General features: G+C 36.7%; 1 protein-coding gene across 2 annotated transcripts in view; it reads left to right on the top strand.

The window, feature by feature from the left end:
• The window catches only part of dapk2b (death-associated protein kinase 2b), a 28790-nt gene extending 3546 nt beyond the window's left edge, over positions 1-25244 (top strand). Inside the window, exons 4-13 of one of the 2 annotated variants that reach the window (XM_088340183.1) lie at positions 10375-10596; positions 12486-12624; positions 14271-14400; positions 14485-14533; positions 14614-14640; positions 15806-15958; positions 17103-17148; positions 20960-21049; positions 21125-21205; positions 23481-25244. In XM_088340183.1, coding sequence (XP_088196309.1) covers positions 10375-10596; positions 12486-12624; positions 14271-14400; positions 14485-14533; positions 14614-14640; positions 15806-15958; positions 17103-17148; positions 20960-21049; positions 21125-21205; positions 23481-23564 — 1021 coding nt within the window. In that variant the 3' untranslated portion in view covers positions 23565-25244. The other variant, XM_088340184.1, reaches the window with a different exon arrangement.
• Positions 25245-25761: the final 517 nt, after the last annotated feature.

Genomic DNA, 25761 nt, shown 5'->3' with positions numbered 1-25761 from the left:
GTCCCATGCGAGGAACTTGCGAATTCCTTTAGCGCCAACAGCATTTGTCCCTGCTGACAGACGGACAGGGAGGGAGAGGAAAAGGCTCTCAACTTTTCATCATCCAAATATTTATTTTGACCCACAGCTTGCTGTGATTTGCCACACCTTAACACACTTGATGAAATGTAATAAAGATGGGAGTTAGGTTTGGAGGTACTAATTTGACCTAATATCCTACTTTGGATTGAATTTTGGACTTTGAGCCCTAGCAGTGTCAATGGAGGTTTGACATTGCACTGTATAATAGTCACGGTAGACGAGTGTTGTTTTGTGTTTTGAAGTGGTGATCTTGAGTTTTTATATATACAGTAATTTAGTTTCGATATACATTGGCTTTATCGTAAACATTGACATGGATTTAATCTGCCAAGTGAGTCACACAAGATGCGTTAATGTAAGAGTTTAGTACTGGGGTCACCAACCCGAGAGATCCGTTTTTGTTACTGATTTGCGCAGAGTTTTCCAACGTGGTGCTTGCGGACCCAGGGTGTCCCCCGATGATAGCTGGGGGGCCTGCAGACCTGTCCTGAAAGTACCTCACCAGTGCTGGGTCAATGTGATTTTCTTGAAAAACGGTTTATTTTTAGTGGTTGACTGAGTTTATTTAACCCCACTTCCAATAATTAACTTGGTAATAACATAGTAATAACATAGTGTTAACATGATAAGTTGTTATTTTAGAAATGCATATAAAACTGGGTGCTCTTTGTGCTATGTAGTAACCCAAAGTAGCTTTTATAAAAAAAATAATAATAACACACACTTTGACAGAGGGTTGGGTCATCCTTTATACAGCAACACAAACAAAAATATCTTGAAGGCCCCTGGATTAGCGCTAAAATCGTCTTTTTACTATGTTGTTACTATGTTGTTGTTGTTATTATGTGATTACCAGGTGGTACATGTTAGACGTAGGGTTAGAAATTAGTCTTAGTCAATCACTAAAACATTTGCCTTCTATAAAGGCACTGGGTGATTTACATATATAAATGATAGGCTATTTTTAATGGGGATCTTGGAATATTTGGTCCTACATTTAATGCACTTATCAATTCAATGAATTCGTATGCCAGTTAGAAACCAAATTTCCTAGAAAATCACAATGACCCAATCGCTGGTATACTATTTTTGAACCGGTCGATGGAGTGCCTTGGTGTCATTTGGGGGCTACCGGGTGCCCACTGGCATCATGTTGTTCACTCCTGGTTTATTTCATTTGCTTTTGTCTTCAAGAGCATGTTTTTAAACATGTGTTCGTGTAAAAAAACCATCCTTAGTTGAATTATTATTTATGTGAAGCAGTCAATCTTTAAGAAAACGGACAATTTAAGAGTGTCGAACCAACCTCTACTTGATACATAAAGCAGAGGACAATCCAAAAGAAATTCCAAAACACGACTATCATTATTATTTACATTTGCGCTCCTATTAATCCAAACATGGCATTCATAAAATGTGAGTTAAATAGCCATACTGTATGCACTTGATTTTAGCCAACTTTCAGGGTGGCCATTTTGAGGGATGATGACATCACAATTGCTCTAAGTAGGCCTAATGACCAATTATTGCTCTGCTTGAGAAAAGCAAATGAACTGTGATTGGTTGTTTGCTGTTTTTTTGTCTGTCAAATTTCAAATAAAACAAACACTTATAATTCTAAATTTTTCTATTGAATGAAATACAGGTTAGCTAGCTAACTCTCTAGCTTGTGTATTTTTCATAGTGCTATACTTACCAGTTTCCTTCCTCTGTGCTCTATGCGTTTCGTTGTGTTTATGATCATATTTTGGGTTGTGTTTTGTCGTGTATTTTTAACATGTTGACATCCTAACACACTGGAGAATGCTCTTTTGTTTTTGTTTATAGGAGGATTTCCTTTAGTTTACAACTACATCTATAGCTTCCATCTGGACAAGATGGGCACATAAGAACAATGGAAGATAGGCATTTTTAAAGTCTTAGGTTAGCCAGAACAACCAAATTTAACTCTCATTGCTAGCTTCCAAGGATTGGATCATATTTTGCATTTTCTATAGAAACAGAATTTGGATTTCTTTGTTTTACGTAATGCTGTGACCCAGGGCTGACTACACTAAAATCATTGGTTTTACCAAGAACTTGTTGAGGCCTTGTCATAATAAAGTCATCAGTATATTTTATGACGTTTCTCACAGACATGCTTCCTGACCAAATTAAACAAGGTTCATGTAGTCATTTTCAGCCAAGAGAAATGTTTCCAGTCTTCGAGTAGTCTTTGCGGAGGTTAAGAGGGAATGTGAGGCCACTCGGGATATTTTGATGTGGGGGGAAGTGACAGGAAAACGGTAAGGGGGGATTTTCACAATGCATGAGGGGGTCATCCAGAAAACTAGTCAGTTTGGGAGTTTTTCCTGCTGCACAAGGAATGTGTTTACCAAATGCACCCTGATTGAGGGAACTCCATGTTGACCCTTACCCTGACTTCAAGTCAGCAGATTTTTTTTGTAAGAGGACTCCTTCTAGAAGTTGCTTTACTTAAGCAGAACCATTAAAGAGGTTGACTTTATATTTTTAAGTGCACTTTTAATCAAAATTACATTTGGTAAAGATACTTCAAAGCGGAGACCAATAGTTTAAAGAGACAGTGTGTATTATCTGGCCACTACATATCACTTTATGGTGTAGTGCAACTGAAAACAATTGCTAAAACACACAAAGAAGAAGAAAAACTACCGCAACACTAAGTCACAAGAAAACACAATTTTTCTTTTCATTTTTTTGCCCAGCCTTTCATGAAATCTTTTGATTTTCAAGGGCACCCATAGCAGCAAGATGGTGGACAATTATGCCAGCTCATTCTATGTAAAATAAATTCATATTTAACGTAGTAGTTTCAAAAACTCATAAGAACGTTTGTGTATTTTTGCGCATTGTTTAATGCAGGTTCTTTAATGAATAAAGTTGTTTTTTTACCACTAGGAGGTACTGAATAATACACTACGACTTCATGAAGAATCAAAACTAAGTCGATAAATATAATGATGTAAACAATATGGATTAGCAACCTGTGCCTCTAGAGCCACATGCGGCTCTTTAGCACCGTCCTAGTGGCGCAATGGAGCTATTTCCAAAATGCATGGAGACCGAAAAGGCAGAGGGAAGGGAATATGTTTTAAAATCTAGTTCATGTAGGAGAAAAACACTAAACAAATATTCTTAACATTTTTGAAGGTTTTAAAATGTTTAGAATAAATACTAAATATGTAACCTTTCTGTATGAATCCCTTTTTTTTTTTTTAAATTAAAAGGCTTATAAAGACTCTTTATTTTTGTGGCTCAATATATTATTATGTAGTATGTTGTGGCATTTTCAACATTTTTGGTTGCTGACCCGTGACTTAATGTAATGAATAAATAAATGATGATGGTAATCAAACATCCTTCTAAGCCTGCCACCTGTCAAAGTGATGATTGGAAAATGTAAAAAGCTCCATGACAGTATCACATATTATAGACAACGAGCAAGACTTTCATTATCAATGACTCATCCAGTCAGCAACTCTGCCTGTTCTTCAGATATGGATATGCATCTACGCAACCATTTGTGTTAGTGACCCCGCCACTACTTTGAAGTTGGGCCCAGAAATGTGCTTCATTTTTGGCCAGACGCCACTCGACCATGCATTCTTCCGACCTTGCCTGTATTTAATGACCTTCAGCTGTCTGATGTGGAAAACCTTCGGCGAGATTCCTCTGGTCGACCCAAGGCAGACTAGCCCTTGTGGTTATTGTAAACCTTACTATAGCAATGACTCACTTTCAGACTGTCATCTATAATAGAGGACTTCTTTTTTTCTGAGCAGTCATAAAACCAACATGACGCTGCTGTCTTAGTACGCGAGGATAGTGTAACAAGTACGTGCATGGGCTTGTGTGGGTCCATAAAAGGGGTCAGATTTTCACTTAGGTCTCCGTGATTACTTGAGCCAGAGGGAGTATACCGGAATTCACACCCTTTCATCTGTCTCCTCGCACACTCAGAAGATGAGTTCTTATCATGTGGTGGATTCTACACCCAATCGTCTTCCTGAGCTCCTCCATCAAGTACTGGAATGTTAACTGCATGGTATTTGGCCATATGACCTGACTTTATTAATTCACCACCTCTTTTTTTTAGTTATAAACATGACATTTGCAAAAGCCTTGCAACTAATTTTGATTTGATCTGAATTGGTTTTATCATTTATGTGTCAGTGTTGACTCAAGCAGAACATAAAGATTTTCTCATCGAGATTGAATGAAAAGGAGCAGAAAGAAGACTTTGAAGACTTATTTCCTCAGCTCAATTTCTCCCACTAATGCAATAACAAAATAATACAATTACTGAGAACATCATCAGCTTTTTCCTTCCAATCTCCATGTTTTTTTAACGGCAGATATTTGAACAAGGAGATGACAATGGCTTAATGCGCATAATAAGGTATATGATAATTCCTTGATAATTGATATGTCTATGGTTCAGTAGACACTCAAAATAAGGAGAGAAGACATCAATGAATTTTGAGCTTGCAAGGAGAACAGTAGAAGACTTTACAAGAATCTTCAAGACGCAAAAATTCTAACCTGTTGTAAAGATGCCCCATGAGCCCTTTCTTTTTATTACAAAAATTATTACAAAAAGGAGATCCACCCTAAATTGTGTGCAAATCAAATACAGCAACATAATTGGCAAAAATTGACAGTGACGTAAGCAATGCATAATTGTCAAAATAAGAAACAACCCTGGCATCCTTTGCAATCTCCTTTGCAGGTGTCCAATAGTAAAAACAGAACTACCTTCTTTATTTTAAGCAAGCGGAATAAACAAATGCATCCATCCATCCATTATCTGCACCGCTCATCCTCAGTAGGGTCGCGGGGGTGCTGGAGCTCATCCCAGCTATCTCCGGGCAGTGGGCAGGGGACACCCTGAACTGGTTGCCAGCCATTTGCAGGGCACACAGGGACAGACAGTTCGCACACTCATTCACACCTAGGGACAATTTTGACCGGCCAATCAACCTGAATGCATGTTTTTAGAATGCGGGAGGAAACTGGAGTGGCCGGAGGAAACCCACTCAAGCACGGGGAAAACATGCAAACTCCGCACAGGAAGGTCGGTAGCTGGGTTTGAACCCATGACCTGAGAACTGTGCCGCATACGCGTTAACCACCGCGCGGCCGTGCTGCCCATAAACAAATCCATATTAGGGAAATAAATACAAGTTTTCCTTGATTTTTTTACATTTCTGCTTTTAGATTGTTCCATACATCTTTCTTTGCAGGTGCACAACATTCTTTTATGTAAATCCTGGCTTTCGGCTTTTACAAAAAAATCTACTTTTTTCTTTTATTGTTTCTTGTATTTACTTTTAATGTAATTCCTCCTTCAGACACTAGTTACCAGCACATTGATTAAGTCGACAACAAAAAAATTAAAAAGATAAAGAAGCTTATCTTTGTTTTTCTTTGAAAACAACAGCTATATTCTCTTTACTTTTTTGTTTATTTTATTTTGATAACGTCTCTGTTCCTTTATCTTCTTGGCTCATACCTTACTGTGAATGTGTAAAACTGGAGTGTCATGCCCAATTTCGTTGTCACAATATGTTAACCCATTTTGTAACAATGACAATAAAGGTATATTCTATTCTATTCTATTCTACATTTTCAAGGCCGATTATTTTTGTATTTTGACTTGAAAAGATTGATGTGAGCAAAGAAAATATTCTTTTGTTTATGAGAAACACACCAGAATCCGGACTGTATTTTGGCTGTTTAAATGACTAGTAATTTCGTTATTTTAATAAATAGGTAGTCATACATAATCATAGCAAACCATCATCTCATTTTTTTCTGTCAGCTGCTGAAAAATGAGACGCTTGATGAACTGTTCTGTGACAAACTGCTTGCCTGCTCCTACGTTTGATTCAGAGCTGTTACGGACTAAGGGTGTTTTGAAAACAGCATAGCACCGTCCCACACATTGAAGAAGAGTTAGGAAAGGTTATTATACTTACAGACATTTATTCATCTACTATTTGCATTGTGGTTGGTTGGTTGATGTATCATTGCCCAGCTCTGTAGGCATTCTCTTATGTACCAGTGAAGAGATGACAGGTGCATAACATGTTATTCTTAGCCCGACAGATAACCATGATAGCATTGTACACAGGGAGGATAATGCATACAGACACGCTTGCATGGTGAACAGTCTAGAAAGCCCTAGAAAAATAGGTCCTGTTGTTTACCTTATCATATTGCTATTATGTTGTCTATAGCAACAGACAAACAAAGTGATCTTGCTTGGATTCTTTACATCCTAAGCTTGCTGCGGCACTTGTTGGCAGGTAGAATACTTGGAGCTTAATTCTTGATAGGCGAACAAGTTAAGTCATGTTTAATTGTGACACCCCTAATCACAAAGAGTCTCAAAGGGCTGCACAGACCACAGGCTATTGCAAACCACAAACTATTATTACACCATCCCCTGATCTAAAACCTACACGAGGGCAAGGAAAAACTCAAAAACCTCAACATGAGGAAAATGAAGAAACCTTGAGAAGGGACTGCACATGAGGTAATCAGAAAAAAATGAGTAACATTTTAGTCATTCGTTGCATGTTTTAACAGGTTTGCCCCTAATTGGAGAATGACATTGGTTCCTAAAAATAAATTAAATCACTTGGTCCAGTGACCACATTTAATTATAATTAATGATGAAAAAGATCCACTTAATTATTCTGGAAGAGTGTTTCTCAACCCTTTTTTCCATTGATGTGCCCCTGGTAAAATATTTTTTCAGCCAAGTACCCCCCTAACTAGTACAATATTTCCATTTTTGAAATGAATATACTCACGATATTTTTAACATTTGTTCCAAATAAAATCATTCTAATACACTTAAAAATGAAATAAAATTGAGTGAAATGGCAGCACATTTTGCAGCTATTCAATATTATTCTTTCTTAATTTATCAAAATGTTATTGTAATTTTCTTATTTAAGTTATAAAAAATCAAAAGTGTAAATTTTCGTTATTGATCAAATTGTATTTAATTTTTTTTAGATCTTATTAAAAATCACGTTTAAAAAGAGAATTTTAGACATCTATAAAGAAAAAAGCAAGATAGAATAAGAAAAAGTAACCTTTAAATAAAGCAAGATTTTCTGATCATTTTCTTCATTGATGAGTTATTGTTCTGATATAATTAGATTCATAATTTTAAGTAAAGTCAATACTTTAAATGGTAAATGGTCTGCATTTATATAGCGCTTTCAATGAAGTCAATGAAGACTTCCCAAAGTGCTTTACAATGTGCTTCATACACTCTCACACACACACTCACACACCAATAGCGGCCGTGCAGCTATGCAAGGCGCCAACCTGCTTATTGGGGGCATTAGGGATTCAGTGTCTTGCCCAAGGACACTTCGACATATAACACGGAGGAGCCGGGAATTGAAACTGCGATCTCTTGATCCCAAGACGAGTACTCTATCTCCTGAGCTAATGCCGCCCTAATACTTTAAATCATCAGTTATAAATTACTTAGTTGACTTGAAGGATTACACCTTTTCCTGCAAATTGACAGTAAAAAAAAGGTAAAATATATTTCCTGCCAATTAAACAAAATTGAATTATTTTTTGATCAATTGATAATTTAACTAATTTAAGGTGTTGGTAGATGGGAAGCAACTGCTGAAACTTTGAATTGATGCTGCTTTTGAATAATTTATATAATAATCAAAATATAACAAAATCTCATGCATTTGAGAATCAATGATCTGGTATCTAGAAATCAGTTGCATGCAGTCGAATTATTAAATTGAGCACAACATAGCAAAGTATAAATAGTCACTGCTTTAAAAGCTTTAACTATGAATTAATGAAAGCTTTAACTTTGACACTAACTGTGATATACTCAAGGTTGTGTAGGACATTTGATCTTTGAATTGACATTTTGCATTCACAACCGGCTCACAGCTGTTATGTGCTGCTACTTCACGCATGTTTATATTAGTACATACAGTACATATTTCATTTGTACCGAATACTCGTCAGCCACAGGATGTTATGTCGCAAAGGAGTGTTAGCCAACTTAGTCACGTTTATGAGCCTCACCATTGCCGCAAATGAAAACAAAATTGCCACATGTTGTATGTAAAATGTTTTATTCACGGATCATGAAGGAATGGCTTGATAAAAAAAAAAACAGAATTACCCACCAAGAGAGCATCCCCATTTTGTTGTGAAATCCAGATGAGAATTTTTTTATACTTGGCAGGAAGTTAGCTCAGGAGGTAGAGCGATCGTCTTAGGATTAAGGGATCCCAGTTCGAATCCCAGCTTGTCCGTGTTACATGTCGAAGTGTCCTTGGGTAAGACATTGAACCCCCAATAAGCAGGTTAGCGCCTTACATGGCTGCACAGATCACGGCCGCTATTGGGAAATGTGAAGCACAATGTAAAGCGCTTTGGGAAGTCATTGACTTGAAAAGCGCTATAGAAATGCAGATCATTTCATTTCATTTCACATCGTGTTGGAGAGAGTAGCGTAGCCCTCACTTAGCGGCTTGAAATGATTGTTCTCAAACGGGAAGTGACGGATCATACCGCCAAATTTCACTCAGACCTTCCTTCCAAACGTTTGCCTTCACCATCAGCCATATCCTGTTGACACTTGAGGATTGCATTATGTCTTTCTTGTGGTGAAAATATTTGGTTCTTGGGGTTTTAGTGGGGCAGAATATTTTGACACAGCAACATAAATAGTATGTAATGTAGGGGAGGCCATATCAAATCAAGGTAAAACGAGATAGATTTTTATAATACATCAATTAGGTCATTGATTTCAACTTTCTGTTTTTGATGTTCACGGTTTGGCGGTTGACGGATGCCTTAACCGCCTGGGTCGTCGGGGCACCACTTCCTTTCGTGTGTCTAGGGCAAGTACAGCCTGGTGGTGCCCATCTTTCCTCAGGACATTTTTTGGGGTATGGGTTGGCTCACTCACATGAAAGAGATGTTACGGGTTTTCAATAGCAGGAGAAGCCTCCTGACTCGGATACAGCACCTTCATCACCTGGTCATCGCTGTTTTCCCATCTAAAGCATCATCCCAATCTTCAGAGATGTGCCAGACCTCGGGATTGATGGGCTGCGACGTTTGGCATTACTGATAATCCTAAATCACTGGGAAAACTACCCTAGTTATATATATTTTTAGAAGTATCTCCATCATCAGTGCTTCCCTAAGGGTTTTTGAAATTTTATGCTAATTCACTTGACTTTTAACAATAGTTAAACTACTGGTACGCGAAAACATATGCAAATATTAGAAAAAAAAAATGGGTTTAATATTTATAAATCTGATTTTCTTTTGTTAAATTTCTAATAATGTTTTTAATTGTTTGTCAAATAAAATACGAAAAATAAACCAGGAAATTAATGAAAGCTTTCTGATATGACAGATGGCTTGCAATTTTAGTTTTTTGATAGTATTCTTTTCTTGAGTTGATAAAATATTCAAATTATATTAAGGAAAGAAAAATACTCTTGTTTTTATGCGAACAATAGGTTTAAAAAAGCTCTAAAATAGAATAAAAACGATTTTCTTTAAATTTTGCTATTTTTTATGTTTATTCTTACTGATAAAAAATATAAATCCATTAAAAGTGAAAAAAATACTTATTATGATATTAGATAATTAGGATTGGTGCTTTTTTCGAGATACTTTTTATTTAACTAAAAAAGAAAGATTTGTCTTATTTCGTAAGACAAAAAAGTTTTGAAAATATTGTAAAACAAAGAATCATTATTTTAAAAAAGCATTACATTCTGATGATTTTGGTTTATTAATAATAATGATCACAGTTAAACTAGCAAGGTCATCATTATTTTGCAAAATAATCTGCCAATGGAACACGTATATTTGATTTAAAAATGTCTTTATTGTCGTTAATAAGTACGTAGTGAAGATTGTTCACAACGAGATTATACAAGTAATGAAACCCCAAGAGAGAAAAATATGATGGAAGGGATAAAACAGCAAAAATATTCACAAGGTAGTGCTTGGAGACTCGCCTGAATTCTAAGTGCATCAAAACCAATAGTACAATGACAATTAGCACCAACATAATTCCAAAATAAGGCAATAAATACGATTTCAAAACCCATTTTCCCATATATTTTTCGAAAAAATTTGAGAACTAATGGTTACATTCATACAGGTTCATTTAACAAAAAGTCCGGTAGTAAATGTACAGCTACACTGAGGAGATAAAGCTAAACTTATTTCTTTTTTCCTTTGTAGTGGACAGTTTGCCGTGGTTAAGCGTTGCACGGAGAAGAGCACGGGCCTGGAGTACGCAGCCAAGTTTGTCAAGAAGCGGCAGAGTCGGGTGAGCAGACGTGGCGTGAGGCGTGAAGAGATCGAGAGGGAGGTCAACATCCTGCAGCAGCTGCAGCACCCCAACGTTGTGGCCCTTCATGATGTCTACGAGAACCGCACCGATGTGGTTCTCATCCTTGAGCTGTGAGTCTAAAACACTACAGTACAGATCTAAATTTGTCCCTAGCTATTGCGGACTGTCAGACAAGCACCCATGTTTGTTTTATTCATGTTTTATGGTGTGTGACTAAATCTGTATGGAAGTATTTTTGGAATCAGCACAATTGTGGTATTATTATTCCCATTCTGAACTTTTAGCGGTTGTAAAATTTATTTTCCTTCTGTGAAAATCTCAAAGGAAAAATTATAGAAAGAATGTTCACATTGACAAATGATGGTGTCACAAGCCTTTTGGTTTTGCTCGAAAGAAAATGTCCAATTCAGCTTGATCCCTTTAGCTTCCAATTGGTGTTTGCTCAAAGCCGGTAAGGTTATGACTCAATAAAATCTTATTTTATTTGAACATCTAATAAAGAAGTCCCCCTGTGCTCACTTTGTATGTCAATACGTAAATAATCACGAGAGTCATCTTTGTTGTATTTTTTTTTCGGAGGAAAAATACAAATTTCCCATGCTTGAGAACAGCATGGTATGCAAAAGTTTGGCAACAGTGTTTTTTGCAACATCGATTCCAAAGAACTGTCACTAATGCTTAATTCTCTCCTGGATTTCCATGCACACATTGCGGTGTCAATTTTGTTGTTGTTGATATAAGCATGGATGCGATACCGATCTTGTGGATCAGATTTTCCATTTACTGTAGCCATATTAGTTAAGGTATTTTCAGCAAATCGTCCTGAAATATACAAATAAATGCAAAAAAGCACCTTGAGGTGTATCTGGTGTATCTGATGATGAATCGGACTCTGTGTTTATATATTTCAGAATGAATTACTGTTTTCTCCAGTCCTTAACATTTGTTTCTGGCACTGTGAGTAAAAACAGTATAATGAGATCAAATGTAATGGCTTTTTGTATGTCATTTATAACTGTTGATCTAGTGGTTAAGTGTCGGCGCTCTCACCGCTGCTACCTGGGTTCGATTCCTGTTCCATACATACATACATCCATCCATCCTTTATCTGCACCACTAATACTCAGTAGGGTCGCGGGGGTGCTGGAGCCCATCCCGGCTATCTTTTAGCAGTGGGCAGAAGACAGTCTGAACTGGTTGCCAGCTAGTCGCAGGGCACAATAGTACAGACAACTCACTCGCTCAGTTATATACCTATGGAGAATTTGGACCAGCCAATTAACCTGACGTGCATGTTTTTGTTGCATACAATGTTTTACTATTGATTGATCATTGAACAAATACTGTAGTATACGCGCACGTATTAATACTGTATGCATTTCCAATGTTATTCACCATATTTTGCAGTATATAAAGGTAGCGATTAATAAGGCGCACTTTAAAATTTCTTCACAATTTGGAATTTTATGTTTTTGGGCCTACTTCTCGAATCTAGTGCAAACTGCCCTTTTATATATTCAGTTTGTTTGCCAAAAGATTGTCAGTGTGTTCAGAGAGTTTCAGTGGCCTTGTTTGTGTTTGCTCTCATTCCTGTGCCCGAGTGGCTCTCATTAATCAATAATGGCAAGTTTGAATAGAGCCCTCAATAAAGAGGGGCCCTGTCTGGCTCACCCCGGAACGCGGAAGACACGATTAGAACTTAACCGTGAAGGCTTAGTTTAGCATCTGAAGGCTTTTGTTAGCCACGTGACGTTAGATAGTGCGTCACAAACCCTGTCGTGTTTTCTGCGTGCGTTAGTTAGTGTGCAGCCAGTTGCTAAGAGAATGCCTTGTATGAGGTGGTTTTAATCTATTCTTTTCAATAAAATGTGGAATCCTGATGCTGAGCTGTTGCCAAAACAATCTCAGGCATCCTAATTGAGCGCATCCCTATCCTGAGAACACACAGTGATAAAGTTACATGACTCACCGAGTGTGTGTTTGTGCGTATGTGTCACAGCGTGTCTGGTGGAGAGCTGTTTGATTTCCTGGCTCGCAAGGAATCACTTTGTGAAGAGGAGGCCACCCAGTTTATCAAACAGATCCTGGATGGCGTCCAGTACATCCACTCGAAGAAGATTGCCCATTTTGACCTGAAGGTACAAGTTAGCATTTTCATCTATCTCAAATGGGATTGGCAGGGGTCAGGAACAAAACTTCACATTAAAACAGGGTCGAATGTCAACTAGGCCTGTCGGGCTATTGAGAACCACACTTCCTTCCTGTTTTTGGAGGCAGACGTCCAGACTGTCAGATATGAAACATTTTAAAACATTTGTTTTAAAATGCAGCATTGCCCATGATACATGTTCTTTTGTTCCAATTCCACACACCCTAACTCTGAAAGCTTACTTTGTTTTCACTTTTGATTGTGAGACACATTTCTTGTCAAATTAACAATAGTTAATGGAAGGAAAGAAAATATTATATGAAATCTTTGGGGCCCCCTCGAAATATCAGGTTTTTAATCTGTTAAATCAAAAAATACTTCAATTTGTCCTTTAATGTATGTTTTAAGAGTTATGCATTAGTATTTATCTTTGCAAAACTAGCAGTTTAATCCCTACTTGACAACTCCTCATATTTGGTATGTTAGTGTTTTAGAAATCCACAAATCTGTAAATAAAAGCAATGCTGGTACAGCAAAGTATGACCAATATAATAATTTCATACACACATGTCAACACGTTCTCTCACAAAATAAGAAATACATAATAAATCATATAAAAACTGGTTCATTGTTATAAAATTAAAAAGCACATATTTACTAAACTCATTGCAATGTATTTATTTATCCATTCATTCACTTATGTAGCTATCTGTACATTTCTATATTCCTCTATCTATTCATGTACTTTTTTTTATGTGTTTACTGCATTAAAGAAACCCAAAATATAGCAGCTTCACATCTGAGATTTAAAAGGGACAAAGTCCACCAAGGCTGGACTAATTCGATTAATTTATCATTTAATAAATTGACCCTTTAAAAATTGCAAAAGAGTAGGAATTTGAGACTTAAGATTACTGTACTCTCGTCAATTATTATATAATTGTTGTATCATTATTATATATTATTAAAAATCCCAATTTTAAACATTATTTACTTACTAAGGAATTGTGCTATCCAAGCAAATAAGATACAAAATATTTTATTTATTTATTATTATCATTGTTATTATTTGCCAAGCTATGAATGCAAATCAGTTTAATCAGTTCTTCTTCTTTGATGTAGGTAACCTAACTGATAAAATGCAGATTTTACTTTCAAACCGTATCACCCAGCCATAAAGTCTAGTGATATTTTAAATTTGAAACCTGGTTTAATTTATTCTAACATATTTTTAAGTGTTTCTTTACTTGACAAAACTATTTGTACTTTACTCTAATCTTGTATATAAACTGTTAAAGTTTAAATATTCTTTTGTTTTTTTTAGACTGACATTTGGATTTGGTGTTTTATATTTAATGATGTTTTAGGCTTCTATTAGTAGGTTTGATGTTTTAATGCTCAAGTGTTGTGTGGTGTTTTTGAATAGTGTTTTAAATGTAAAAAGATCAGATATTCAATTTTAACTTGTTTCTATTAGTAAGTAACCCATCACCAATATGAAATTAACTCATGAATTGTTTTTCTCATGCTGGCACTAAAGGCCACTTGAAGAAGGTATTTGTTCAATTAACGTTATGCATGTTAGATCACAAAATTCCAGAAGTAGCATCTTGACAAAGGTTTTTCTTTGTTTAGCCTGAAAACATAATGCTACTGGACAGGAATGTTCCTCTCCCACGCATCAAACTCATTGACTTTGGATTGGCTCATACAATAGAGGATGGAGCAGATTTCAAAAATATTTTTGGAACACCTGAGTTTGTGGGTAAGTGTTTTTTTTTTCCTAATGACCCTGTTAACAAAATACTTAGCTAATGTTTGTGATTGGGTGGAATTATTCGTCTTCCAGCTCCGGAGATAGTCAACTATGAGCCCTTAGGGTTAGAGGCAGATATGTGGTGAGTTTTTGAATTTTACTTCATGGAAGCATAGTGATTTTTTTGTAAGCAAATAGTGACCTTTCATTGTCTTTTTACAGGAGCATCGGTGTCATCACGTATATACTGTAAGTTAAAGAACAATAATTTAAGCAACAGGCTGTTTGTTCAGTGTCAACTACTGGTGAACTAATATGCAACGAAATTGAAAAACATCCATAACATGCCTCAGAAAGTCAACACTAAGCTTATGTGTTTTAAAATCGTAAATAGGAGCTAGCATAGCAAGGAGGGATAGTGGCTATTAATCAACCTTATTTATCATAGTTCAAGGATACCTTACCTGCCTGGATAATCAGAGCAACACTTCCTGCAGTGTGTCTTAGGAGATAGAGCCTGGCGGCGCCCATCCCTCTCTAGGCCGATTTTTGCTAAATCTATTGCACCTTGGTCATCTTGGAAGGGGGATTACCACTTTTGCGGCCCTCTTTTAAGGTTTCTTATTTTCCTCGTGCTGAGGTTCTGAGTTTTTCCTTCCGCATGTTGGTTTAAGATTAGGGGATCGTGTAATTGTAACCTGTGCAGTCTTTTGATAATTTTTTTGATTAAGGGCTACACAATTAAATGTGACTTGACTTGACCAGATAGTATTGGTTTCTATGGTGACCAGTAGCAGGAGAAGCCTCTGAACCGGCACCTTTATTTATACAGCACATTTAAACGGTCCCGCAAAGAGGGCAAAGTGATTAAAGTTGCATTACATAAAATGTGAAAATAATATAAAATGCAAAGACATAAAAGAAACCCAATAAAATTGAAGTAAAAAATGTAAAGATCGTTTATCTCTATTAGCTGTTTGTGGGTATTTTATCATAGCACCTAACAAGAGTAAGTAGCATGAGCGGACTGACTTAAAAGGGACTAGCAAGAGCAGTAGTGAATAAAAAGGCATTTTGATAAGCAGAGGGAGGGAGACAAGCTTTTATTTTAAAGATTCGCCAGTGGACTACTGCCAGTGTTTGACTTTGTCTATAAAGTTGCTTTCATTTAGATACCTGTAGAAAAATGAAACATTTCAGCTATACGTGGTAAGTTGTGTTATATAATTAGCTTGTCATTTGGTGTCAGATGATGTATTTATTTGTAATTATTTTTTTTGTACATAGCAAGAATATTGGGTTTTGAAATAAATGAATAATTAGTTCACCTTTAGATGACCCTGAATACTCTAATTCCAAAAGAGGCCTGAAAGTTGATCTTGAATGTTCCAAGTTGGCCCCTTTTCTTTTTCAGTTTGAGCGGAGCGTCGCCGTTTCTCGGCGAGACAAAGCAGGAAACGTTAGGGAACATCTCAGCCATGGACTATGAATTTGATGAGGAGTTCTTCAGCAATACAAGCGAGCTGGCCAAGAGTTTTATCAGACAGCTGCTGGTCAAAGACACGAGGTACAAGAGAGGACCTTTTCTAATGCGTCATGAGAGAACACTCGATGTTTGACAAGCAAAGTCCTAGTTTCTCTTGCTGCACATGTGTTTTCCATTTGATTGCACCTTCAGGAATTGAAACTTAAACTGTTTTGCTAAGCCGGGGTTCGGCATTTTGTGGCTCTATAATGCGTCTGAGCGGCTTCCTGGCGCTTTTCCAAAAAGGTTTACATATTGAAAAGTTTGGGGAGGAAAATATTTTCTAATTTTCGTATAGTTTCTGTGTGAGGACCAACATGAGACAAACACTTAACGTTTTACAGTGCTGTAATAATTATTGCATTCATTGCCAATGCAGATGGTTTGCCTGAATGTTTGCTCTGTAAAAGTAACAAAAAGAGTAATGTGGAAAGAACTCTCCATGGACAGCATGCTATATTTGCAGTACCCAGTTGGAATTGAGAGAAAAAGTGAGATGCATCACTTGGAGAAATTAAATGTACGCAAAAATAGATTTAAGAAGTGGATTGCATCTCCAAATGACACTAGTGCCATGAGGTTTTTTTTGCAATCCAGAAGATAATAAAGCAGGGAAAACCGTCCGCAGATGGTGACGACATGAATGAGTCATTCATCAAGATATCAGAACACCTATTTGCAGACTTTAAGAACAAAATGGAAATAATGCACAAAATTAAAAACATGCCTCTCTCCACTAGGACATTGCAGGGGAGCTAAAACGGCAGACATCACCACCCAAAAGCAAATCAAAGACATTCAGCGCCAGAATATCTAATTGCCTGTAATGAGTCGTCGGATGTGATGGAATTCTTGATTGCATATCTTGTCAAGGCAATAAAACATACTGTAATTAATAAATATTCTAATGAAGTTAAACCTTTGTCATAGTCCTGCGGTGCATCATTATCCAGACAATGCACTGCATCCTACTTAGTCATTTTGATAGTAGGCTAACATAGTTAATATAGATACATACAGCATGTGTTTTCATTTCACAAATTTGTATTCTGATTATTTTTGGTCCAATATGGCTCTTTCAAGATTTTGTGTTGCATACTCTTTGTTTAAGCTGATTGTGTTCCTGAGGGGATTTACATCATATGTGCTTGGATCTGTTTACTCAGCTGCATTTTTTTCGTTTTAGGAAACGGATGGACATCCATGATGCACTCAACCATCCGTGGATTAAGGTACTGTTTGAATTCTTGGTTTGTACAGTTTTGTGAACGCATGGAATTTGAGTTAATACTTCAAAGATAAATCAAAGTTTTGCATAATGGGACACTTTTCGAACTTTCAAAGTAGCTTATGAATTGCATAGGCAAATAGCACCTGTTCTCTTACTAAACACGTTATAATAATACTGCATTTGAGATAATCATTTTGTATGTTTAAAATGTCATTGAGATCATTTTAAAATAAAATCTCACCGTTTTTTTTTATATCTCTTACTGTATTCTCTGCACTAGTCAAACTTTGTCTTCTTTTCTAATTTGAATCAGAGTAGTATAGTAGTCTTGGTCAATAAAATCACAACAACATTTAAATCTAGTTTTATTTAGGAAAATAATTTTCAAATTTTAGATTTCCATCTGATCAATAATTACATCAAATTTTTATCTTCTTGATAAAAAGCAGTGTTAATGAATAAAACCAGAAATGGTGTCTTTGCGCTGGGGTTGAAAAGAGGAAAACCAATGAATTTGAACAAAGTCATTTTTGTATTGTTTATACTAGAAAATCTAACGTCCATCTAGTTTAATTCAATCTTTATTTAGTCAACTATATTTCTGTTTCATCTTTATTTTTTGATGACAATGGAAAATCCAATTATATTATTGTTATTGTTTATCAAAGACCGTCTTGCTGTTATTTATTTGTCAGGTAAACAATGTTTAGTTTTGGGTGACAAGATCATGCAATTACCTGTAATTGGACCAATTAAATTGTTCGGATGCACTATAAAATACTACTTAATCAATAACAAAGAGATTAACTAAATGTCTTTAATGGGCCACATGACCCAAGTGCCTTGTAATACAAAATAAAGTCACAGGTATTATATGTGAAATCAGAGAAACAATTGTCCAGAAAATACGAACATAGTATAGCATGTTTTTGTGTAAGTAAATCACAATACAGCAAGTGACCACTAAACAAACACATTTGCAAAATTGCATGTATTTGCTGTTGTTTCATTTTGTGTGCAAATGTGTCTTACACAACCCAATGGCCGTGCCTACCTGCCATTGCTGCTTTCGTGCCACACACTAATCCTACCGAAGTACATCTACTGGATCTCCAACCTCTGACCCAATGTTCCTCCACCCTTGTGTCTGAAGTCTTTCGGGTGCACACCGGAGAGCGCCGCCTTGGAGGCCGAGCAGAAACCTGAGCAGCTGAAAACCAAGCGTCTCAAGGAATACACCATCCAATCCCACTCCAGCACGACCCCAAACAACACCTACGCCAGTTTTGAGCGATTCTCCCACTTAGTGGAGAACATCGGGTTGATGGAGAATGAAGTGGTGCAGGTAGCAGAGACCCAACACACCTTGCAGAGTGACCTGGAAGCTTTGCTTGCCATTTACAATGACAAGGAAGCTTGGTATAAAAAGGAGAATGAAAGCACCAGAAAGCAACTTTCTCGAGTCCGTTCTGATTATCGCAAAGTGGAGGCCACCAAGAGGCTGCTTCAGGAGAAGCTGACAGGCTTGGGGAGCAACTTGGAGAGCATGGGTGGAAGGTTCCGGCAGAGGCAAAATCAGTTGGACACGCTAAGGATGGAGCTGAATTCAGAGCAACAGTGGCTGCAGACGGTTGTGAAGTCTTTGGATCTGCAGCCAGTGCAGGGCAGCATTCTCGATGCAGCGCTGAAGGAAATGCTGCATCAGGGGTGTTTCTGCCCCAGGCCTCAAATACCCCTCACTGAGACAAATTAAAACACGGCTCTCAAACTCAATTCTTTGTATTTTTCGGACTATAGGGCCACATTACTTTGGCCAGAAAAGAACTGTACAAAGTAATTATTGGTATTCGTTATGTAAACTACCATATATGTGCAATTATTGTGCAATAATTGATCAATTAACATTTCTGATCAAAATCGCGAAATACTGTATGCAACAGGAATCAAATCCCAGTAGTGCTGTTGAGGGCCCTGACACTTACTCGACAACCAGTGGTGTAGTTGACATATAAAAAGGCATTAGGGTTTATCTCAATTTCAAACAATTTTTACTCACGGTGCCAGAAACTCTGATTTTCATAGTGCATCCCGAGTCGTTAAAGAATTTCTCCACATTTTCACCAACGAATGTTAGAGAATGGAGAAAACAGAAAGTCTTTTGACGAAATACTTAAAATGTTGTTATACTAACATATGCATTCATATCACGTTATTGACGCAAAGGTGAAGAAGTGGAGAAACGATTTAACCTACCAGAATGCACCAGCAATGCAATTTGCCTTGCAGGTGTCCAATATTTTTTTTTAAATGATAAACTCATCACCCAATGAATGTATTTTTTCCAAACATAGACTTGGGATTTTTGCTGTATTTGTATTTATAAATAAATAAATAGCACCTACTCATGTGAAATTAATTGTATAATCTATTTAAAAAAACATTACATTGACTGATTGTAACTTGATAAACACCAGCAGAATGTTTTATTTTCATTTAGCACAAATATAAAAGGTCTTCTATAAAAGAAGACAATAACAATTGGTTAAAATTGATGCGAACATTTCAAGACTTTCTAATCCAAAAGTCTTTTCTCGAGGGATTTGAAAATAGTTGCTGAATAATATCATTAGTTGTCAATACATTAATTAGTTATTGCAGCTCTGTTTTGAACAATGGTCAAATGTCATGTAAGCAAGTATTGCCTAACTGTTGGAAATACGTTTAGAAATGGATTTTGTGCGATAGATGCAGTAAGAAGCAAAACTGTAAATGTCTGACAAGAAAAAACAAGAGACACCAGAGATGAGGGAGGTAAAAAGTGAGCAGTTTTGCTTGCCATGTATGTTTTTCACTAGTGGGTTAGAAGGATGTCTTTAAATATCTCAATTCACGGCATCATTTCAGTATATCTTTCAAGGTTATTCATTTGAGGATTTATTTGTTACCTGTCTTTTTTTATGTTGGAACTCTTGGCATTATTCTCAATTGAGGCGTTCTATTTCATTCTATTCTGTTCTATTCTATTCTATTCTATTCTATTCTATTATATTCTATTCTAAAATGTATGCCTGTAAAAAGAACATAAAGGATCATGACTATGTTGATGTGATTTATGGAACGCATTTGTTAGGTCCTTCTTGATTTAACACTTGAAAGCTTGTCTTTAAAGAACCTTATGAGGAACATAAATGAAGCTTTGGATTTGGTAGAGAATATTCATGTCATGGTTCAGGATGTTTTTCATTCTATGTATTTTTTTTTAAATAGCTCAGAGGATTATCAAGCAATTTGGTGTTTTAGTTTGACTTTATTACTTAGTTTTGGCAAAGGAAGCCAATGACTTGTTGTTATCAATTATTTATGACTTCAATGTGTCGTTCTTTCCAATGGAATGCTTGAATTTATTTATTTTCATTCCATTTCATGATTTACTGTTATATGTTTTGAAAAGAGAGATGATGTTGATTTCTTCTTTTTACTCATGTTGGAAGAGGACTTTTTGATAAAGAGCTTATTTTATTTTCTCATTATTTATTTATTGGCTGTATTTTGGAAGACTGGAAAAATAAAATGTTTTGCGAGCACTCACAAAATGCTTCCTTTATTTAATTCTTTGCAGGCATAAAGAAATGAGATTTTTTTTTTAATTCATGACAAAAAATATATTTTATTTATTCATTTATTTTTATTGCATATTGTTTATCCAATTGAATCAATGGTAACAATTTGCAACAGTCACTTTTTAAAAAGTATGCTCCAAATCCAAGAGTTTGAACAATACTTTTTCATGTTGTACTTACATTCCTCCACAGCCTCACAATACTAGACAAGCAATGGTCAAGAGGTTGTCAGTAGTCAACTTAGAGAACTTCAAGAGGCAGTACGCCAGGCGCAGGTGGAAGGTAAATCTTGGAACCATACATAAATGTTGTTGAATGTAATATTTATTTATTCCGCTTTGTGACTCATTTTTACAGCTCTCCTTCAGAATTGTGACTCTTTGTAACCACTTAACACGAATCATGAAGAAGGGCCACAAACTGCCAGTGCAAGACGGGGTAAGAATCATTTACTTGGCAACTAGATTATTAGCATTGAGAAAAAGGATATCAGCAGATACTAATGTGTGCATTCAAACTTTTTTTAACAGTTATTCTATATTTTATTTCATTCAATGTCTCTGTTTTAATTATTTTACCGGGACAAGAGAAGTTGCTAGTGCTGTCAAAGTTAAAGCATTAACTTGAATTAGAGCTTTCATTTATAAGTTAAATGTTTTAGCGCTTAGAAACAATCGGTTTCAGCCAACAAAAACCAAACCTTGTTGCAAACCCTCACTGCACGTTAAAACCTTAGTTTCAAGCCAAAACACCACCATAGTTGGAAACCCTAACTGGACTTTAAACCCTGGTTTTAAGCCCAAATCCTAATTGGAGACCCTAGTTGCGCTTTAAAACCCTAATTTCATTCCAAATTTCAACTTTGAAACACAATTGGGAATGCCAGCAATGCTTTGAAACCTTGGTTTGAGGCCTAAAATCTACTTTGAACCACTAGTTGAAGACCCTAGACACACTTTAAAACCCTATTTTGAACCCCTATTTGGAAACCCTTATTTAGTTGCAATTATAACTATTGTTTAAGACCAAAACCCTACATTTGAACCCTAGTTAGAAACTATGGTTGCGCCTGGATCCCTAGTTTTAGGCAAAAAGCCCGCTTTCAAACCTTTGTTTGAGACCAAAACTGCGCATTAAAACCCTAGTTTCAGGCCAATACACTACTATCAAACCCTAGTTTGCCGACGACACTGCGATCGTGGGATGTATCAGAAACGGGCTGGAGGAGGAGTACAGGAAATTGATTCAGGACTTTGTCCGATGGAGCGACGCAAACCACCTGCACCTAAATACCACCAAGACCAGAGAGATGGTGGTGGACTTCAGGAGAACCAGAACTCACCCGGTTCCCGTAACCATCAAGGGAGAATGTGTAGAATTTGTCCAGACCTACAAATACCTGGGTGTGCAGCTGGACAACAAACTGGACTGGACTGCCAACACAGAAGCTCTATGTAGGAAAGGGCAAAGCCGACTTTACTTCTTCAGAAGGCTGGCCTCCTTCAAAATCTGCAAAAAGCTCCTGAAAATATTCTATGAGACAGTTGTGGCAAGCGCCCTCTTCTATGCGACAGCGTGTTGGGGAGGCAGCGTCAAGAAGAAGGATGCCTCTCGTCTCAATAAACTGGCTAGGAAAGCGAGCTCTGTTGTGGGCAAAGAGCTGGACAGCCTAACAACAGTAGCTTAGAGACGAGCACTGAAAAAGCTGAGGTCAATCATGGACAATCCATCGCATCCACTACACAGCATTATCTCCAGACAGAAGAGCAGTTTCAGCGACAGACTGCTGTCACTGTCTTGTACTACGGACAGACTGAAGAGATCTTTTCTTCCTCATGCTATGAGGCTCTTTAACTCCACCCGGCAGAGTAAAGGCCCACATTAAACCACACCACCTACATTGGATATTACCGAATCTTACTGCAATATGTATTTTGTGTAGCACTATTTAGTTACTCTATATAACACGCTACAGTGGGCATTTGCACGTCACACTGGGTATTTGTATATTGCATTCTTTTGGCTTTATTATTGTACTGTTCTCAGCTCAGGGATGCTGCTGGAAATGTGAATTTCCCTTCGGGGATGAATAAAATATCTATCTATCTATCTATCTATCTATCTAGTTGGAAACTATCAGCACTTTAAAACACTAGTTTGGGGACAAATCCCTACTTTTAAACCTTGGTTGGAAACCCTCACTGTGCTTTAAAACCCTAGTTTCAGGCCAATACCCTAATATCATACCCTAGTTGGAAACTCTAGCAGCACTTTATAACACTAGTTTGGGGACAAAGCCCTAACCCTCTGTTGGAAACCCTCACTGTTCTTTGAAACCGTACTTTCAGGCCAAAATCCTAATTTCAAACCCTAGTTGGAAACCCTAGCAGCATTTTGATATCCTAATTTTAGGGAAAAAAACCCTACCTTCAAACCCTAGTTGGAAACCTTATTTATAAACCCTGCTGCACTTTAAAACACTAGTTTGGGGCCACAAATCTACTTTGAAATTCTAGTTAAAACCCTAGCAGCGCTCCTACACTAAAGTTTCAGGCAAAAACCTTACTTTTAAACCCAGGTTGGAAACCATGCCAGTGCTTTAAAAACCCTAGTTTTCTGCCAAAATCCTACTTTCAAACACTAGTTTAAGACTTTTAAATTCTAATTTTAATTGTGCTTGTTTTAACTCTAAAATGTTGTTCTTTTCTGTCAGAGGGATTGCGAAAGTGACCAGGAAGAAGACATTGAATACCTGAAGAGGAAGCCCCGGACCAGAAAGAGAAGTAGCACTTCCTGAAAGAAGAATAAAACAATACACACACTCAGGCTGCAGCTGTTACTCCTCATCCTTCTATTCAAAGGGCTACTATGCGACTTAGCTCACTGAACTTGCCTGCATGTTACGTATGTAGCACCTTCAAACGGTAATCCACTTTTATTCTTGCCATTGTTGACAGGAAGTGACGAGACAGTTTTGCTTGACGTCATGAAGACAGTTGGTTTCCTTTTTCCTTAACAAGAAGGAATCTGTAAAATCATTTAGCTGCCGAGTGCTGACAGGAAGGATTCTCTTATTATTATTGATTGGTCGAAAATTTGGCTCCATAAACCCTTTACTGGGTAGGGTGACATATTTGCTAACTTAAATATGGGTTCAGAATGGACCATTGACGCCTTAATTATAAGGCATTTAAATTATATAGTTTCATTGCATTTAGGAAGGTCATTTTTAAAAAAGAATAAGCGTGTCAGGTTAGAATTATGTGTTCATTAGTTATTGGTGAGTCACAGGCCTTATTTTAAGGTATCAAGCACTCGTTGAAACCACTGATACAAGCTACCGATCTTGAAGCCATGATTATGAAAAAACACAGGCAGGAGCAATGTGAAAGAATCGTTTACAGGCCTAGAGACAAACTAAGAACCCCGTATGCATGATATTTACGAGTATTCCGATTACAAGTGCAAAGAGAAAACAACGTCATTTAGCAAGCAGACGAACTTTGACATTAAATAAATGATGATTTCATTCATGCCACTCACTAAATCCAGCAAAGTACCATGCTTATTTCCTCTGTGCTTCAAGATTGAGCTCCATTGATCCTGTGCGTTGCACTCGTGTGTGAGATGCAATAAGCAATAAGCAAAGACTTACACTATATATGGATGAATACAACTGTGGCATCCACTATATATGGACTGTAGCAATTTCGCGGTGGAGGAGGAAATATGTGAATATCCTGGAAACATCAACCAATACATGAGACTTTTTTTAGCAAGTAAGCTGGGGTTTGCGTGTATCATTCATTTCTGTTCTACAAATCCCACAGTGATAAAATACAAATATTTTGGATGCAAGAACTACCCGAGCAAAATCATTTCAATGCGTGTACTTGCACGGGTAATCAGAAAATGAAAGGACTGACCCAACCATTACAATTAAAATACTCACAGACTAAAACCTTGTTAATCGAATTTCTGTTTACAAAGCTTTACATAATCATAATACGTATCCAATTCGATTATTGCCTGCATATAAACGTACCCAATGTGATCTCATCTGTAGTAAAATTCAGGTATTTTCATACTTTTTTGTTATTGTATAAATTCAATTTTATACAGTATATCAAAATTCATAGACTTATTAATACTATGTATTGGAAAGTACACAAGATTGAATATTTGTAATAATGATCAAAAATATTCATTATAGAGTTTGTTTTGAGTTTCTGCAAGCAAGGAGGATGATTGTTCTAATTTTTGCTCACTTAATTTAGTCATGACTCATGTACAAATAGGAGTTTACACATAAAATGATCATTTTTACAATGAAGCTCTTAATGTCGTTGTTAATAGTGTAAATACGAATGTCAAACAAACGTCTTATGTGGTTCAAACACAAAGGTTCCTTTTGGCTGAGTTTACTTTGATGTACTGTTCTTTGGAAAATGTCTTTAATAAACTGGAAATTCCTGTGTTTTTGTTTCATGTTATGTAGAATAGAATAAGATGTTGAGTAACGCAGTATTTTGTAGTCACAATTGTATGATTTGTTTATTTAGAACCTGTACATTATTTTAGTCATTTATCTAAGTTTTATTTGGTAGCCAGAAAATGGGCTTGTCACATTAGTTCCCATTAGACTCCTTATTTGGGGGAATTTTCGACTCCATCGTACTCCCCCCTATTATTTTCCAGTCCTTGGGATTATCAGCCATTTTGACTGTGCTCATATGACATACAGCCTTGTTCTGTACCTCTTCTGTGCCCGGAATATTCTGTAATTAGAACCTCAACAGAGCTTCTCAGCTACAGCGCTTATTTTGGTCCTTGAGACGACCCTCTCAGTATAAAAGTAATTGACAGCCAATTCAACAGCACATTTTTGACATACAGCCTTGTTCTCTATCTTCTCTGTACCCGTAAGATTCTGTAATTAAAACCTCAAAGGAACTGCTCAGCTCCAGTCAAGTCAAGTCAAGTCAAGTCATGTT

Source organism: Urocampus carinirostris, chromosome 7, assembly GCF_059441175.1.
Source record: "Urocampus carinirostris isolate Australia breed hairy pipefish chromosome 7, RoL_Ucar_1.0, whole genome shotgun sequence".
NCBI lineage: Eukaryota > Metazoa > Chordata > Actinopteri > Syngnathiformes > Syngnathidae > Urocampus > Urocampus carinirostris.
This window is presented reverse-complemented; position numbering and strand designations above follow the sequence as displayed.